The sequence below is a fragment of the Carassius auratus genome, unplaced genomic scaffold (assembly GCF_003368295.1).
Source record: "Carassius auratus strain Wakin unplaced genomic scaffold, ASM336829v1 scaf_tig00214548, whole genome shotgun sequence".
NCBI classification, from domain to species: domain Eukaryota; kingdom Metazoa; phylum Chordata; class Actinopteri; order Cypriniformes; family Cyprinidae; genus Carassius; species Carassius auratus.
Window position 1 is genome coordinate 43,101 of NW_020527703.1, and position 17,863 is coordinate 60,963.

The window sequence follows — 17,863 nt, forward strand, 5'->3', positions numbered from 1 at the left end:
ATTTCGCAGGGCCAAAAAGGGCCACTGTTTATGAATAATAGTAGCGATGTACGTTGCACAGCTCAGACAAAGTTCACTTTCAAACCAAGTTTTCTGTCAATGCAGCGAATCTGCTGACAAATTGAAACCTATTGCGAAATCTACAAGGGGAAATCTTTCACCCTCACACAAAATTTCCAAACATGAGACTTCAACCGCAAAACAAAACTTTTTTGCTCACAAAATTTTGTTGAAATTTCACTAACCTTACGGCACCTTTAAGCAGCAGCCATTATCTGCTGGAAGATCAAATTAATGATATACATATTATTAACAGAGTTCAGTCTGAAGACTTTTTATAGCACCTTATAATGTGGTGATTGGCCGCTGGGAGGGGCTTAGCCATGAACCACGCACCAATAACCCCTTTAACCTGCTATTTGGAGGTCGAGGGTTCACCTTTACTTGCTTTTCGATTTGAATAATTTTCCCAGGCTGAAGAAACAGCACAATGTTCAGCCATTTGATACAGTTTTAGACATTTTTCAATGCACATCTGTACAAGTGATAAGACACAGAACATGCCACCTCTCGTCTGACGGCCATTACATCCCCTTTGGACAATGGCTAGCACACTAAAATGTACATTTGCCCAGGTATGTCTGTTCAGACAGTGAAAATACATGTCTTTCTGTAGAAAAGAAGCACCGTTAGATGATAGAAACACAATATAAACCTTTGGCCACTGGGAATAGCCCTCTCATCCCAAAGAGATTTTCCCCAAAGGGTCTTCACAGAGGAAAGAGACAGGCGCTGGGTTGCCGTTTCTGGTTTAACCAAAAAAACTAAAAGGCTTGAAAATGGCCTACAAAGGCAGTAGATACAATTTTTTATCATTTAAAAAAAAAGCATTAAGCCCTATTGTATGCCTTTTTTATGTAAGGGGGCATCGCATGTTGATGACAAAAATACTATAGTTTATTATGGCACAAAATCCTATCCTCCTCACAGTAAAGTACAATTTATAGTCTTATTGATTAAAGAAGCTGTAGTATTTTTGGCATTACTACAGTACTTTCTGAATAGAGCTTGATAACAAAGAGAAGTGAGGTTGGCATAAACTAAAAATGTCACTCACAGTAATCACCAAGGTTTTGCTTCAGTGCAAGTTTGTGTTCAAAAAGTGTAGAAGGATATACTGTAGCAGCTTCTGTAATAGAGTATGCATATGTTTATCAAAAATTGCATTGAAATGAAATGTTCCCTTATTCAAATGGCTGTTGCTGCCATCCAAGCCTGTGTGTTAGCCTGTACTGTAGCTTTAACAGATGAATTGTTGTGCTTGTAAAAGAGTGTTTCCATTTCCTCCTTAGTTTTAGTATAGTGTGTGTGAGTAGAGATCTCAAACGTATGCATAATCTTGTTTCATACCATCACTAATATCCACAGTGCAGGATGCTTATAAATGTTACAAATTCATATGCTTCCCTTTAAAAAATGTGGGGTCAGTAAGATTTTTTAATACTTTTATTTAGCACAGACACATTTAAAATGATCAAAAGTGATTTTTCACGTCACAAAAGATTTCTATTTCATTTCTACAAATAAATGCTGTTCTTTTCATCAACAAAGAATTGTGAAAAAAATGTATCATGGTTTTCACAAAAAATATTGAGCAGTACATTTGTTTTCAACATTAATAATAAGAAGAAATGTTTATTGAGCACCAAATCAACATATTAAAATGGTTTCTGAAGGATCACGTGACACTGAAGACTGGTGTAATGACTGCTGAGAATTCAAGTTTGCTATCACATGGATAAATTGCATTATAAAACATACTGAAATAAAACAGTTATTTAAATTCTATTCATTTTTCAAAATATTACTGTTTTTACTGTATTTATTTATCAAATATACGCAGTCTTGGTGAGCATAAGAGACCACTTTCAAAAACATCAGAAAATCTTACTGACCATTGCACTTTATGATGGATGGTTTGCTAAAATGTTCGAAATATGCACTGTGGAATGTCATATTAGAAAAATACAAACAAATGTTCGGATTGCTAACGTCTTCTGTGTTTGTCAGTATAGCAGCAGTGAGATTGTGGTGAGTTTGAGGTATACCTGTGAAAACCCTGTGATCTACTGTTGGCAGAATGAAACAGAAGCTTGACAGCTATTCCCTTATCTGACGCACCATCTGTTAAGAGTCACAAAGATGAAATGAGGCATTTAAGAGATTCTTTTAAATCTGCTCAAGATGACCTATCCTTCTGAATTTGAGGTAAATGGACTAGAGCAAAACCTTGGAACATAAGCATGTTTTTGTGATACATTAAGCGTAACAGAAAAGAGGAGTAAACCATTGGATTCAGGGGTGGATCTGAAGACGTTGGCTGGCTGAGCAAGGGTGGAAGGAGCTCAGAGTTTGAGGAGAGTGTGGCCTGTAATCTCTGGGACATCAGAGGAGAGTGGCGTGGTCTGGGTCTGCTGTGTACATACTAGCCAAAATGGCTTTCTGGTCTTCTCGGGGCGGGCGGAGGTACAGCAGAGCAGAAAAGCGGGTGTACGGGTCCTGGTGAGTCAACTTTTTCTTCTTCTTGCGGAGGTAGAGAGCTTCTTCTGGCTGGAGGACCTGAGAGGTGTGGGGCTGCTGGGTCTGAGAGGGGGGCACACCTGTATAGAGAGAAAGACTGATGAGCATGTGAGGACAGATGTGCAAAAAGTGAGAAAAAAATTCTACAGTGAGACACTAAGGTAAACCAGTAGCAAAAAGAGTTTCATCTAGTCTTAATATAGGTTTTAATATTCAACATTCATCCGTTAACTAAAACCAGTGATACTTTCATGCCTCTTATATCACAAAACAGAAAATTTCTGTTTTAGTATTGCTATTATTACAGTTTTCAGTGCTCCAGTTGTTTTTTCTTAGTGGAAGCTTTAATATAATGTTTACTAGCCTTCAAAGGTTTGAGACTTATTTTTGAAAGAAGTCTCATATGCTCACCAAGCCTGCATTTTTCATCAACTTTGAAAACAGTTGCAATGCTTCATATTTTTGTGAAAACTGTGACAGGTTTTTTCTCAGGATCTTTTAATGAATAAAAATGTCTTAAGAACAATATTTGTTTGAAATATATCTTTTGTAACATAAATGTCACTTTTTTACTACACACAATCTTACTGACCCCAAACGTTTGAACAGTAGTGCACATTCAACTATAGTTATAGGTTTCATTTGTTAACTATATTAGTTAACATGAACAGTGCCTATACAGCATTTATTAATGTAGTTAATGTTAAGTTCAGCATTTACTTATACATTATTGTCAATTGTAAATCCAAATTTGTATGTTAACATTAGTTTATGCACTGTGAACTAACATGAACATACACATTTATATTAAATAACATTAACATTAAAGATTAATAAATGCTGTAAATATATATATTGTTCATTGTTAGTTCATGTTAGTTAATGCATTAACCAATGTTAGCAAATTATACATTATTGTAAAGTGTAACCAAAATATACATTAAATAATGGTAATTATGAATTCATCTGTCACTGGGTAAAGGATGCATCACAAAACCTAACCATGAACAAAAATACGCATGGTTAAAGAAAATACAGATTACATTACGTTATCTTAAAGGGTTAATTCAACCAAAAATGAAAATATAAGAATTACACACTCTCAAGGCATCTGAGGTGTATATGACTTTATTCTTTCAGACAAATCCAATTATATCCAGTGTTATAAAAAAACAATATAAAAATTCTCATTGATCTTTCAAACTGTTTCATGGCATTCAGCAAGTGTTGCAGTGCATCAGTCCAAAATAAGTTAAATAAAAAGCACCCATTCATAATAAAAAGTGTCTCACATGGCTCCGGCGGGTGAACAAAGTCCTTCTGAGTTCCATTAAATAGCTTGAAAGATCAAACACAAGTTAAATATATATCCAATTGCATTCGTCTGAAAGAAGAAAGTCCTATACACCTAGAATGACTTGAGGATGAGTAATTTATAGGCTAATTTTTATTTTTGGGTAAACTCACCCTTTAAGTTACAATAAACATTTGTTGCGTGCCAGGAACATGAAATGTATTTTATGTTGTATTATTATTTAAAATGACTTTTCTTTTCTTTTTTTGTAAGTGACACAATTTTACTGCTGTGTTAACTGGGTTGCTAATGGGTAACAATGTAAAATCTGGGTTTCTGAAGTGGAACCATTTGAAAACCACTGCAAAAATCAAGGAAAATCAACTTTTTGTGAATTATAAGCTCTTATTTCTTACATCTTGCACACTACACAATAAGTGATAATGAAATGTTATAATGTGAGCATATCAGTACAGTGCCAGTGACCAAAGGTATTCTAGGAAAAGGTTTTATAGTGTTAAAGGAAGCACTGAGAGCACTTCAATGTGGAGAACCTCTGTTATAAAGAGTCTCTCTTAACACCATCTTCTCACACATCAGTGCCCTACAAACATAAATTGCATCTTATTTTAAATGACCCATGAGGAAAATGCTAATTTTCCCTTAATAGAAAATGCTCGCTCTTAAAGGTGCAATAGGTGATTGTCTTCAGAAACATTTGTGTTATGCTGGTTGAAAGTCTCTTCACATCCCGACAGCAATCATTATGTTAAGTGGTCTTAATATATTTATCTGTATTTATATATTCTGTGGGAGGCGTAGGACAATGAAATGTACGTCCTATCAAATCGCTCGCTCCTCTCGCACATATTTTGCACATCTCACTTAGTTAACACACCCGATTCAGATAACCAACTCGTTAGAAGTGAGCTATTGTGCGTGAATGAACTGTGTTCTGATCGATAAAATCCCTATCGATAAAATCCCCGGGTGCATTGCTTTCTACTCCCTGAGCAGGGGTTTACTTCACTTGGGAACATGGGCTGGAATTGGGAACCGCTGATGAAGCCTATTGTAGTAATGTTGTCTCTAGTATTCAGGTCTGTGTGCATAAATGCGTTCAGGGGGCGTGGCTTTGGACGGCGATTGCATGGAGGGTGGGTGGGATGTCTGCTTTTAGTGCTATCAGGCTAAATTTTGTACAGCATCCATATAGTATACAAACTAAAGTAGCTTGTGACTTGTTTCTCACCCATCTTTTGTCTGGTCTTGGAGTTGTTATTGTTAATGCTGACTTTCTTGGCTGTTTTCACTCGTTGATATCGCAGCACTTCTATCCTCTCAGACCCTGCAGAGCCACTTGGTGCACCTCGACGTTTTCTGTGCAGGAAGCAAAGAGAGGAAAAGCCATCACACATGGGAAGGGTAGTGCGGTGGCTCGCCATGTGTGTTAAACTGTTAATAGTAGTGATCACATGGAGTTTGATTAAGTTACTTTTGCTATAGGCAACTCAGATTACCCATGAATCTCTTGCACTCAAATGATCTGACCCAGGCATGGTCCAGTTTATCATGATAAGTATGATGCAAAACATTTATTTGAGTGTAAAGAGAGGTATAATCAAAGATTTTCAGGAATTTCCTGCCCAGAATTACATTTATAAATATATATATAAAATGTAAATATTTTATTCATCATTAAGAAATTAATTTTTATTTTTTATTTTTTAAATGTGTACATTACATCAATATGCCAACATTATGTAACGGTTTAGAGAGAAATCCTGACATAGATCGGGGTAATTACAATGGCTGAGCATACTTAAATACATAATACAATAAAACTGTAATGGTAAAGTACTATTTTTTTATTTCTTATAAAAACATTTACATATAGAAACTATCGATCCATGGCAGACATTTAAGTTTGTATGTACAGTCTTCCCATCCAAATACAGAATGGAGGCACTTAAACCGGCAGCCTGCATACTCTGCCTCACACACACACATACAGTACTCTCTCTCTCACACACACACACACTCACAGCTCTCACTAGGCACAATAAAATAACAGAAATAGTATTATAGAAGGGACGTCCTTCTGCTGAGGCTGCCGAGAGAAATTAAAGGCCATTAGTAGAGGGGGGAAAATCACAGCTCAGCAACAAAGCATTGTCAGAAATGTGCTCATAGACATGAATACTGTCTACAAATGGGCTTCACCATGCTGACAGGGGGAGAGATGGCGGGAGGGGATAATGGCTACTTGGGAACAGTCACATAATGAAAAATAAAACAAAGCACTTGGACAACAAATGTAACAAGAATTTAATCAGATATTTGTTTGTTTTTCAACTGAACAGCAATATTTAGCAATGGCATGCATGGCAATTTGCACATGGAACAGAACTTTAAAGGGGAATACTCTGGAAAAGCACTTCATTAAGTGAAAGCCACAACTTAAAAAGGTCCATTTTCTGGTGCCAATAGTACTTTCCCCATCGTAAAGGAAGTGCAGAAACTGTTTTGGAAGAAAACTTGCTTTACATGATTGTGAAATGTGTTCTGCAGTCCAAACTTACACAAAACAAGTGATAAAGTTTTTTTTTTTTTTGCATTTTATAATACAAGGTGTCTGTAGAAGGCTTGTGGTTTTTAAATCACTTGAACTACTTTCAAGCAATATAAAGCACCAATACCTAAAATGAAGTATTACATGCAACTCCTGCTTGAGACGGTCCCTAATGAATGGTCTACTTTTTCCAGGTTGAGTTTAAATTCCTAGCTACTCCAAGTAGTGTTTGTGTTGTCATTTAATATTAACCATATTTCAGAAGGAGAAATTCTCATAAAATCAATATTAAAGCTCTGTTTTTATTTTTATTGCGTCTCAAGCATGAGGTTGTGTTGTTAATTAAATGAAATGTGCTGGGTTTCCTAATCAATCACTGGGAAACGTACATATGCATACTAAGACCAGAATGCATATGGGATTCAAGACTGCAGAACTAAAATATGTGGCTATCTGAAAACAAGTATTTAAAAAAAAAGCTGTAAACTTGGTTATAAACGAAAGGAAAGCAAGACCCAAAGACTTGTATTCCCATTTAAAGGACGAGGTGAATAAAAGCCCCACCTGCTGCCCCCCCCTCTTTCAGACATGGATCCAACCCTTACCTATTGCGGTGTAGAAGACCTGGTCACAACAACGCTGCCCAGATAGCTGAGATCAATCAAAAACAAAGCAGGTAAGACTCGAGGAGTCATCAAGAATGACCAAATGCCCTATTTAAGATGATGGCGACATTTCAACAGATGAGAGCAGACAGTCCCTGCAACACAATTCGCCCAACAAGCCTCCCCTGGCAGTCAGACCTGGGGTGACCTGGGTGACAGGAGGCAGGAGAGAGGGGGAAGTGTTGAACTTTGGAAGAGGAGAAGAGCCCTGTGCCTGTTGCGCTGGACACACCAACCATACACTCTGAGAGTCGCCTAAAAAGCCTGGAGTTAGTCAAAACAGTGGGCTTCATTTTGAGCTGGGATTGGTCAATTTTATTGTACATGTGGGGTTCCTCCTGTTGGGTGAAAAGCAGGGTAACGCATGACAGTGAATGAAAGGCTGAGATCCTGTGGTGGTGTGCCTCTGATTCCAGGCTTTTTAGGGGCTTCGTTATTGCATTTTAAAACAACTTAAAATTTCTCCAGAAACGTAGCCCTAAAAGGTCTGTCACCACGTCTGTGAAGCAAATAATCCATCTTGACTTGATTTGAATCTGTTACCCCCTCAACCACATTTGGTTAATGTCGCTCACTTTTGATCTGAGACAAGAGCTTTAAAGTGCTTCACAGACCTTATGAATGAAATCGGATGTCTGACATGAAAAGCAGAATTAGTGGCATAGAAAATTGTAACACTACTTGTCTATGTAGAAAATGGTTTTGAATGGTTTTGAATAATTCAAGGCATCTGGGGCAGTGTTTCTATGAAAGCATGAGTTCTAACATTACTAAAACCAGCTTTAGGCAAGCAGCAAACATAATTTTGCCCATGTGTGCAAACTGTAGCGTTATACCAAAATCAAAAGTGTGGTTATTTCTGCACTGAGACCCCTGAAGGATCCTAGATGTTACACTTAAGCCAGATGGTAAATGGTTTATCAGTCCACACACTGCAGGCCTAGTGCACCTACCCTGAAGCTGATAACTGGGGTGGAGAAGGTTCTGATGGAAGGATCTCCTCCTCAGTCCTCCTCTGAGTTGGCATCTGCCCAAAAATGTTGCTGCTTTCTACAGGAGGTGAAGGGGACTGTGACGGATAGCTTGCTGCTGAGGTTGCAAATGCCATATGGGATCGATAGCTGGGACTTGCCCTTCGGCTGCCTTGGCCTTGAGCAGGAGAGGAGGAGGGGGTGGACCTTCTAGAGAAGCTAGCTGAAGAAGGAGGTTGAAGGGTGATCTCAGACATATCAGGAGGGATCTGGGGTTGGATGACACTGGGACGGGGCCTGGGGCGTACTACAATCTCCGGTGAGCCTTCATGAGAGCTAATAGGACTCTGTGTTAGAGGTGAGAGGCGGGATGGCTGGAGAACTACCATGCTGGGTTCCATCCTGCGGGGCTGCCTTGGGCTAAGCCTGGGTGTAAGCTCGTACCATCGAGTATCCAGGCTTCTGAAGGAGCTTGGGCCAACCATGTGAGACACTGGGTCAGGGTAAGGCAATACTGGTACACCCATACCGTGGTTTGTGTGTCTTAGCTGCCCTAAACTCTGTGCCTCTTGCATAGGTAAACGCTTGGCTGGAAGGCCCTGAGGCTTGACCTTGCTGGGAGACTTGCCGGGGCGGCTTTTTGGGGCCTGTAGCTGCAGGATACCAGGGTAAGGAGATAATTGAAGGGTGGAGGGATGGAGGGCACTAGGAGGAAGAACAAGAGGGGGAGGAAGGGGAGGTTCCGGATGAAGATGCAAAGGGTGTGGGGGTGGAAAAATAAAGTGAGGACCCTCAATTGTGGCAAAGGTAAAATCAGGCCGCTGCCAGATATCTGGAGAGCGTGAGGTTGAGGGGTGCGCCAGGGGAAGGGTGTAGCCAGAGACTGCATAATGCTGAATCTCTCCCTCACCGATTTCCTCTGGGATGGTGGGATGACCAAAAGGTCCCTCCAGGTGGTAAGGAGGAGAAGACATTACTGAGCTGAGAGGGCTGGTGTCAGGCATGTAGAAAGGAGGTGGAGGCTCTGGTTCCCCTGGACTTCCTAAGTAGCTGTAGAACTGGCCATGGGAAAAGGCTCGAAAGTGAGGAGCACCACGAATCTGCCCTGTAGCCTGGAGTCGACTGGTCTCCATGATAGTCATGCCTTCCATGGGCCTTTGGAAGCGGGGACTGTAGGCTGGGGGCTGCAAGTAAGACTCCTGGCTAGAAGAAATGGGGGAGATCTGATGGGGTCTGAGGGTAGCCATCATAGGCGGCATGGGCCCCGGATCATCATTCTCCTCATCTGACTGTCGAAATTCAGGGTAAAGGTCGGACTCCTCAACGAAGGGGAAGCCCTCAATGCGCCGTGCCTTAACTGGGGTTTCCACATCTGTGGGTTCCATGACAAAGCGCCCATCTGGGCCACGACTGATCAATTCAATTGGGGTGGTAGCCTCTGCCTCATGCTTAGAGATGCTAAATTTCTTGCTAATTATTGCTCTCTTGGTCTTCATGTATAAAGACAGCTCCTTCTCCTTGGCAGGACTTTGAGGAAACTTCTTAGCTCGTAAACCATCGTCTGAGGACTCTGAAGGAGGTCCAATGGAGCGGACACTTTCTGGACTAACCTTTCCAGAAGATGATCTATAAAAATGGGAAAGAAAAAAGAAAACAATAATTAATAATGAATTATGTAATGGTCATAGTAGTTTCAAGTTAAAATATGGAGACTTAGGTCCCTGCAGAGCAAAAGTGGGCGTTTATCACCTTGTGCGTGTTTTCAAACTGCTTGGTGTTTCTAAATCATGCAATCTAAATGACCCCCCTTACCTAACCCCACCCATAAACCTAACGTCATTTAACGTCAACCAGTCAGGTATCATGGTGTAAAAACACCCTTATCTGGTAACTCCCATTACTTTTCTGCAGAGACCTATAATTGAAAATATGTCTTAGACAATATTTGTCACTCATCTAAATGCTTGCATTTGTTGAAGTGAGAAATACTTATAACACACCACAATAAACCAATACACAATGTGAAAGATTTTCTGACAGTCTTGCACACAAGGTACCTCAAAGTATCCTATCACACCCAAAACTCTTGAAGTGACAGGTAAAGTCAGCATGACGTAAGCTATAAAATCCAACAGTATATATACATGTCAGCAACTGAAACTTGCTTATTTACTTGAAATGATTGCTATCATTGTTAATAAGTCAGTTAACAGTTTTCTGAAATTTTTTTGACATGCTTGAAACATTTCTTACAGAGCCCCACACATGGTATGCAGGAAAAAAGTAGGCTAAATCGTGCACACAATTTACTATTTCATTCCCTCGATTTATATTTTGCCCACACAATTTACTAATTCATTCCCTCGATTTGCTAAATCGTGTACACAAATTGTGCGCACGTTTTAGTACATCAAGGGAATGAATTAGTAAATCGTATGCACGTTTGGTACATCAAGGAAAATAATTAGTAAATCCAGTGCACGTTTAGTGCATCAAGGGAAAGAATTAGTAAATCCAGTGCATGTTTAGTGCATCAAGGGAAAGAATTAGTAAATCATGCACACAATTTATTTATTTTTTCTTGAATGTCATGTGCGGGACTCCGTAATTTCTTAAGATAAAATTGCAACTTTCTGCTTTTTAAGCATTACCCAGAATGATTGCTTAAGTGGTTTGTTTACTTTAAGGTCATAATCATGTGAGCTAAAAGTAAACTATTATTTAGATTACTTGCTTTTTAGGCATCTTTATGTTACTTTACATATTAAAAACGATCAGTAATCTTTAAATCAGATTGAAAATATCTAGGTCACAGGTCTTGAGAATAATTACACAATTATTTTAGGCTGCATAAAGTAGCACCCTGAAATCTAAGAGATGATTTCATATGATTACAATAAGTCTGATTGTTGGTTGTAATTTTCACTCTTTTTTTCTGGAAATATCTTGTCATAACTCATCCTTGTTAAGGCCTTTTACTCTCCAGTCACCACTATTTGAATGCCATAACTACTTAAGTTTTTTGTTTTCTCATGAAATGTGTTAAGTGTGTGAATGGTAGACATCACAATGAGGGTCCTCATTAATCATAGATGGTGACATTTTCCAAGATATCCAACTGAGAGTATTTATGTGACAAAACAACGAGAAATAACAAGCATAATCCAGAAAAGAAGAGAGAAAATCTGAAAATGTTGGAGCCATGATACTTTATTCAGTAACAAATATACATGTAATGGCTGAAGCTTTGTTTTTGCTGAATCATAACACCATGCACACTTTCGCTTGTAATGGCTGCGGTGATGGAGCTTGGTTTCCATGGCAACTGCCTATTGATGACTACCACTCAGGTGCAATGACGTTATGCCTGCTCCAAGCAACAATACAGTGCACCATAAAGCAGGCTTTTCCCCAGCCAAGGAGAGGGAACACACAATACACACTCTTCAGCAAAAGAAAGTCCCCACCATTGCTCGAACAAATGTTTAGAGGCATAATATAGAACACAGAATACGTTAAGAGAATGAAAAGAAAACTAAATGCACAGACGGTTTGATCGGATATTGATTTGCTTGTCAACAAGGCTGTGCTTTCATTTTGCAAGTTGGATAAAAACAATGATAGAACATCAAAGATTTTGTGTGGGTTTTAGGTTTAATTATCATTATCAGCTGATCATTTCAAGTTGTTTTCCTACTAAATGTTGTGATGAAAGATAATGACCTCAGGATTGCCGACACAAAGATGGTATCAGACCACCAAAGAGGCCACCAAAATAAACCTTTTCTGACTGTACTTATCCTTCCATGCTAATTTCTCCTAAACTTTATAATAACTTAAAACAACCTTCAAACCAAGATTCTATGGCAAATGAAAAATGCATACAAACATGTTGCTATTTTAGGTCACACAATTCAAAATCTTCCTGGAATAACTGAGCTGAACATTTAAGAATGATTGTCAGACAATATAGTACCACAGTTAATGCATTTTTTGGCACAGGATATCTCATTAAAAGCTCAAACTACTATTACCATTTACTGTAAAAGCAATTACAAATAACAACACAAAGTGCATAAGCTTCACAATATGCCAGGACTGTGCAATTTTTATCATTTATATAAGTTAAATCTACTAACAAAACAATACTGTAACAAAAAGCAATCTGAACGCAGGAACACCAACTGCTGCACATTAACCTCTGGTGTGCAAGGGTGTGTTGGTGAAATACAGGCAGTGGTTCAGGTGCTTGCGAGGGAGAAATCTGAAACAAACATTATGGGGGTGATTAAGACACATGAAAGAGAGTGCAGGCCAGCCCTCGGCAGCCCGTGGGCTTAATGTGTGCAATGTTATTTAAACTGCTTTAAATGTGTGGTAGCAGAAAAGTTCACATGCAATGCATTATCTAGAATACAGGAAGTAAAAATATTTTAATATTGTTATAAAACTGAAGCTATGAAATAGATTATACACAATTATATAAGTGTGTTTACCATATACATTATAAATGCATGACACAGATAAACAGACATGTAGGTAGATAGATAGATAGATAGATAGATAGATAGATAGATAGATAGATAGATAGATAGATAGATATGCTACTTTTGAAAATGTGGACCTGTTGAGGAAAAAAAAAACATTTGGCAGATGGAGGAAAAGTAGCAGATCACCCAGATACCCATTTGGGAGAGAGAATAACGCTAAGAAGAACTGAAAGCAAACTGAGGAGGCTTAACTAAAAGATGTGAATGCATCACAAAAGCATCAAAACTCACATCCACACTCTCATCTCACACACCTCGGATTCATCTCAAAGCGTAGGGCCAGCCATGTAATGGGTGACTTGATGAGAGTTCAGAGAGCTGTATTAAATTTGATTCAGGGATGATTGTGTGAAATATGACAGAAATTTCATTAAAAGGCTAAAATTATTTGAAGTCTGCTTGCTTACTTAATTCTGCATAAATGTGGTGTTATGAAAAGCGTTCATGACTAATTTGACCCAGTTCAGTGAAGAGGATTCCACCGCTCTTATTGTGCTGCCTTATTATAATCCAATTAAATGATCTGTGTCGCCCTCTGCAGGTCACGTTAAAACTAACATATTAAAGGTTTGCACTAGGTTATTTATAACCTAAAGTTGACTGTAGTTTGGTATGCTGTCAGTTTCCACCAACAGTTCTAAGTCCCTAATTTAGAAATGGAACGCGGGTAAATACACTTATAATGGAAGACTAATAAGCAAAAAGCTTCATGTAGTGCATATTATAGTGGATGAAACTTTTCCATTTTTGAGCTGTGTGAAGTTTTTTTTATGTAACTATCCCTAGTATTTCTATATTAGTTAACCGTTGCAAACCCTGATAAGAGGAATTATTTGTGTAGTACATAACCAATTACACCACCAAGAGAAATACTGCCACCTCAAAATAAAGATAACTTCAAACAAAAATTAGTTTTAACTTAAATTATTGTAGGGGCTTAAAAATGATACAAGCTTTACATTTCTGATGTGTAACCCTCTGGCACACTTTCCTGCTTCCATTAGAAGTATACAAGTATTAACATAGGCTAAAAGAGAAATTAAGTAAAAAAAAAAAACAGAAAGTGCCTTTAATTTCGAGGTGCTAACCATAAATGTGTGGTGCCAAAAGGTGGCATATTCTTAAGATTTGAGTCTCCTGTGTGTATAGCACATGGGTTCACAGCCTGCCAAAACAACCGTGGCCAGCAGCGCACATGGGACGCATGCGACATAAGGCAGTGCACACTGCTGAACAAGGTGCAGGCACTCACAGAGGACTGGAGGATGGAGGCCTGCAGCTGCTCCTTTCCTGCCCTTCCCAGTAGGGTTCTATGCCAGGCAGAGGGGTAAGAGGACTCCTGCGGCAGGAAACACAATAGAGATGGGAGGTATGGGGAGGGGAGGGGTCATGTTGGCCATTAACGAGGCTGCTTTATATACCAACATAGCAGAAAGAAAGCAAAAACAACTGTGACATGGAAAGATAAAAGTGAAGGAAAGATAAAGGGAGATCTTGAGGACATAAGAAACTATGATGATTAAGGGCACTGGATTGTTCATTTACTAAATGACACAGTTCGCCTTAAGTTCGTCTAAATCTTTCACACATTTTAGGGCCTATGCATGCAGGGATGTCAAGGCCAGCTTGGATCCATGCAGTCTCCTTGTTCTGATACACCAACAGACATTCAGAGATTCCTGGAAAAAACAGCTGATATGCAGTGGAGTGCAAAGATCTGAGACTAAATGCTTCAGGTCAGTATATATATATTTTTTATTATATTCCCAACTTAGATGTAAAGAAATATATATACTTTTGATGTGCAAATTATTATCGGCACAAGGTGTTTTTTTTTTTTTTTTTAAGTCTTTAGGTTTAATGACAACAGCACTCAACAGAGTTGCATGAAAAAGTTGTGATGATAATGCTCCAAAGACCATCTTGGGCTTCAGTGGAAGCAATACTGGCTGAAATTTGCTTATTTATGCTAAACAGTGACATTGGAATAGTGCAGAATGTCAAGCATTTCTCACTCATTTTACATTAACATTTCTTCATTTTATATTTTCTAAATTCCCCCAAATGTAACAGTTATTTTTAAAATGACTCTCTTTCTTTCTTTGTTCAGACTGAATAACAGATTTTTAATGCGTTTGCCTCCACTGTATGATTTTGCAAAGCACAAGCCTATGTAAAAAGAAGTACAATAACACAAAGTATATTTTGTGAAAAATGAATACTTGATGCCATAACAATACGGCAGATAAAAGCAGTTACATTACTGGTTAAAACAGAATAAATTCATACTAAAGCACTGCCACAAAGAGATGCCATATCCCAGCATATCATAAAATTAAGTGAACTGCAATAACTGCATGTTTTTAAATGTCACAACGATGGAGTGTATGACTGACATCATACTGGAGTAAACCTACTTAGCTTTAGATTACTGAAAGATGCACGTAGGAGGGTCAAGTACTATAAACACCGTTAAATGCTCTCTAGTCAGTTAAATCTCATAGTTTGTGTTTCTCAAGCATTAGAGGGCATCAGCCGATGTATCAAGTAAAATAGCTTCCTGTTTGTTTAAAGCAGTATTGAATAGTGTGATAGGATAATACTTTATATATTTAATTATGAAGAAATAATATGAATAAATACTACTAAAATGTATAAATAAGAAAATACTAATCACTGATGTCCACTGTTATTAGCAATGGGAAGAAAGACAAACAACAGAGTTAGTGTAAAATGTAAGTTAAGATGAGTAAAGTTTGTTAGAGTGGTATACTATAGTATAGTACCGGAGAGAAGAAACCCCCTGTTCTTCAGATGTGTGTTACTATACCATGGTAAATGCAAAATAAAAATATGAAAGTATTGTTACACGCATTCTTGGAAGTAGAGACAACACAGCATGCACATTTACCATGGTAGAAACTGCGGATATAAAAGAGCATCTGTAGAAAACATTATCCTCTTTTTTGTCCGAGAAGACACAGGCATGATGCCAAAGCTCAACCCAGGTAGGGAGCCCTTAAGAGTGGAGGTCTCAGTATAATGACTCTCTAAAACGAGAGGAGACCTGGCTGCACTCAGCACTAAAGACAGATAGCGAGGCTCACAAAACAAGGAGCCTACATACCAATAGTACTGTCTTAGCGGGGCTATGGAGAGCGGAGGCTTCAGCAGAATGACTGTCTTAAATGAGAGAAAATCTACACAATCAGTCCTAGTTTGAGCTCTTAAGAGTGGAGGCCTCAGCATAACGACTCTCTAGAGTGAGAGGAGGCCTGACAACACTCAGTGCTGAAGACAGTTAGCGAGGCTCAAAAAAGAGCCTACACTCCTTATACTGCCTAGACGGAGCTCTGGGGAGTGGAGGCTTCAGCAGAACAACTCTCTAAAATGAGAGGAAACCTAACAACAGTCAACCCTGGCAGGGGAGCTCTTAAAAGTGGAGGTCTCAGCAAAATGACTCTCTAAAGCGAGAGGAGACCTGGCTACACTCAGCGCCAGAGGCAGTAAGCGAGGCTCAAGAAAAAGCCTACAAACTCAATCACTACCCATGACAGAGCTCTGAGACCGAAGGCTTCAGCAGGAAATCTCTCTTAAAGGAAGCCTAGCACTCAACCCTCTTAGAGAAGCTCTTAAGAGTGTAGGCCTCAGCATGACGACTCTCTAGAATGAGAGGAGACGTGACTAGACTCAGCGCTAAAGACAGTTAGCGAGACTCCCAAAAGAGGAGCGTACCTACCAACAGTACTGTCCAAGCGGAGCTATGGAGAGTGGAGGCTTCAGCAGAATGACTCTCGAAATGAGAGGAAACCTGGCTACACTCAGCGTCAAAGGCAGTTAGTGAGGCTCAGAAAAGAAGAGCCAACACTTCCTTAACGGGAGCAGTTGGGGGTTCGGTGCCTTGCTCAAGCACCCAGTCGAAGCATTGCCAAAACTCGAACCCACACCTTAGGGTTAGGAGTCAGACTCTCTAACCATAAGGCCACAACTTCCTGTCTCTTACTGCCTAGGCGGAGCTCTGGGAAGCGGAGGCTTCAGCAGAACGACTCTCTAGAATGAGAGGAAACATAACAATGCTCACCCTGGCAGGGGAGCTCTTCCGAGTGGAGTTCTCAGTATAACGACTCTCTAAACCGAGAGGAGACCTTGCTACACCCAGCACCAGAGGCAGTAAGCGATGCTCAAAGAAAGAGCCTACAAACTCATATCACTGCCCATGATGGAGCTCTAAAGAGCGAAGGCTTCAGCAGGATGACTCTCTAAAGGAGACAAAGTCTAACACTCAACTCTCTTTGTGAAGCTTATTAAGAGTGGAGGCCTCAGCATGACAACTCTCTAGAAGGAGAGGAGACCTGACTACACTCAGCGCTAAAGACAGTTAGAGAGGCTCCCAGAAAGAAGAGGAGCCTACCTACCAAAAGAACTGTCCAAGCAGAGCTATGGAGAGTGAAGGCTTCAGCAGAATGACTCTCTTAAATGAGAAGAAACCTACACACTCAATCCTAGTTTGAACCCTTAAGACTGGAGGCCTCAGCAGAACGACTCTCTAAAATGAGAAGAGACCTAGCCACACTCAGCGTCAAAGGCAGTTGGTGAGGCTCAGAATAGAAGAGCCTACACTTCCTTAACAGGAAGCAGTTGGGGGTTCGGTGCCTTGCCCAAGCACCCAGTTGTGGCATTGCCGAGACTCGAACCCACTCCTTAGGTTTAGGAGTCAAACTTTAGGACACAATTTCCCCTCTCTTACTGCCTAGGCGGAGCTCTGGGGAGCCGTGGCTTCAGCAGAATGACTATCTAGAACAAGAGGAAAGGCAGTAAGCGAGGCTCAAGAAAGAGCCTACAAACTCAATCACTACCCATGATGGAGCTCTGAGACCGAAGGCTTCAGCAGGAAGACTCTCTTAAACGAGAGGAAGCCTAGCACTCAACCCTCTTAGAGAAGCTCTTAGGAGAGGAGGCCTCAGCATAGAGGCCTCTAGAACGAGAGGAGACCTGACTAGACTCAGCGCTAAAGACAGTTAGCGAAGCTCACAGAAAAAGAGCCTACAAACCAATAGTGCTGTCTAAGCGGGGCTATAAGGAGTGGAGGCTTCAGCAGGATAACTCCCTTAAACGAGAGGAAGCCTAACAACACCCAACCTGGTTGAGGAGCTCTTAAGGGTGGCGGTCTCAACATAACGGCTCTCTAAAATGAGAGGAGACCCGACTACTAAATGCTAGACACAGTTAGT

The 17,863-nt window shown here is 39.8% G+C and overlaps 1 protein-coding gene across 1 annotated transcript in view; it reads right to left on the reverse strand.

Moving 5' to 3' along the window:
- Nucleotides 1-1,750: 1,750 nt before the first annotated feature.
- Nucleotides 1,751-17,863, reverse strand: part of LOC113092292 (protein turtle homolog B-like) — an 86,465-nt gene continuing 70,352 nt past the window's right edge. Inside the window, exons 18-20 of the mRNA XM_026257872.1 lie at nt 8,065-9,708; nt 5,127-5,254; nt 1,751-2,660 (exon numbers count right to left, since the gene is read on the reverse strand). Of these exons, the coding sequence (XP_026113657.1) occupies nt 2,446-2,660; nt 5,127-5,254; nt 8,065-9,708 (1,987 nt within the window). The 3' untranslated portion in view covers nt 1,751-2,445. The remainder of the gene's footprint in view (nt 2,661-5,126; nt 5,255-8,064; nt 9,709-17,863) is intronic.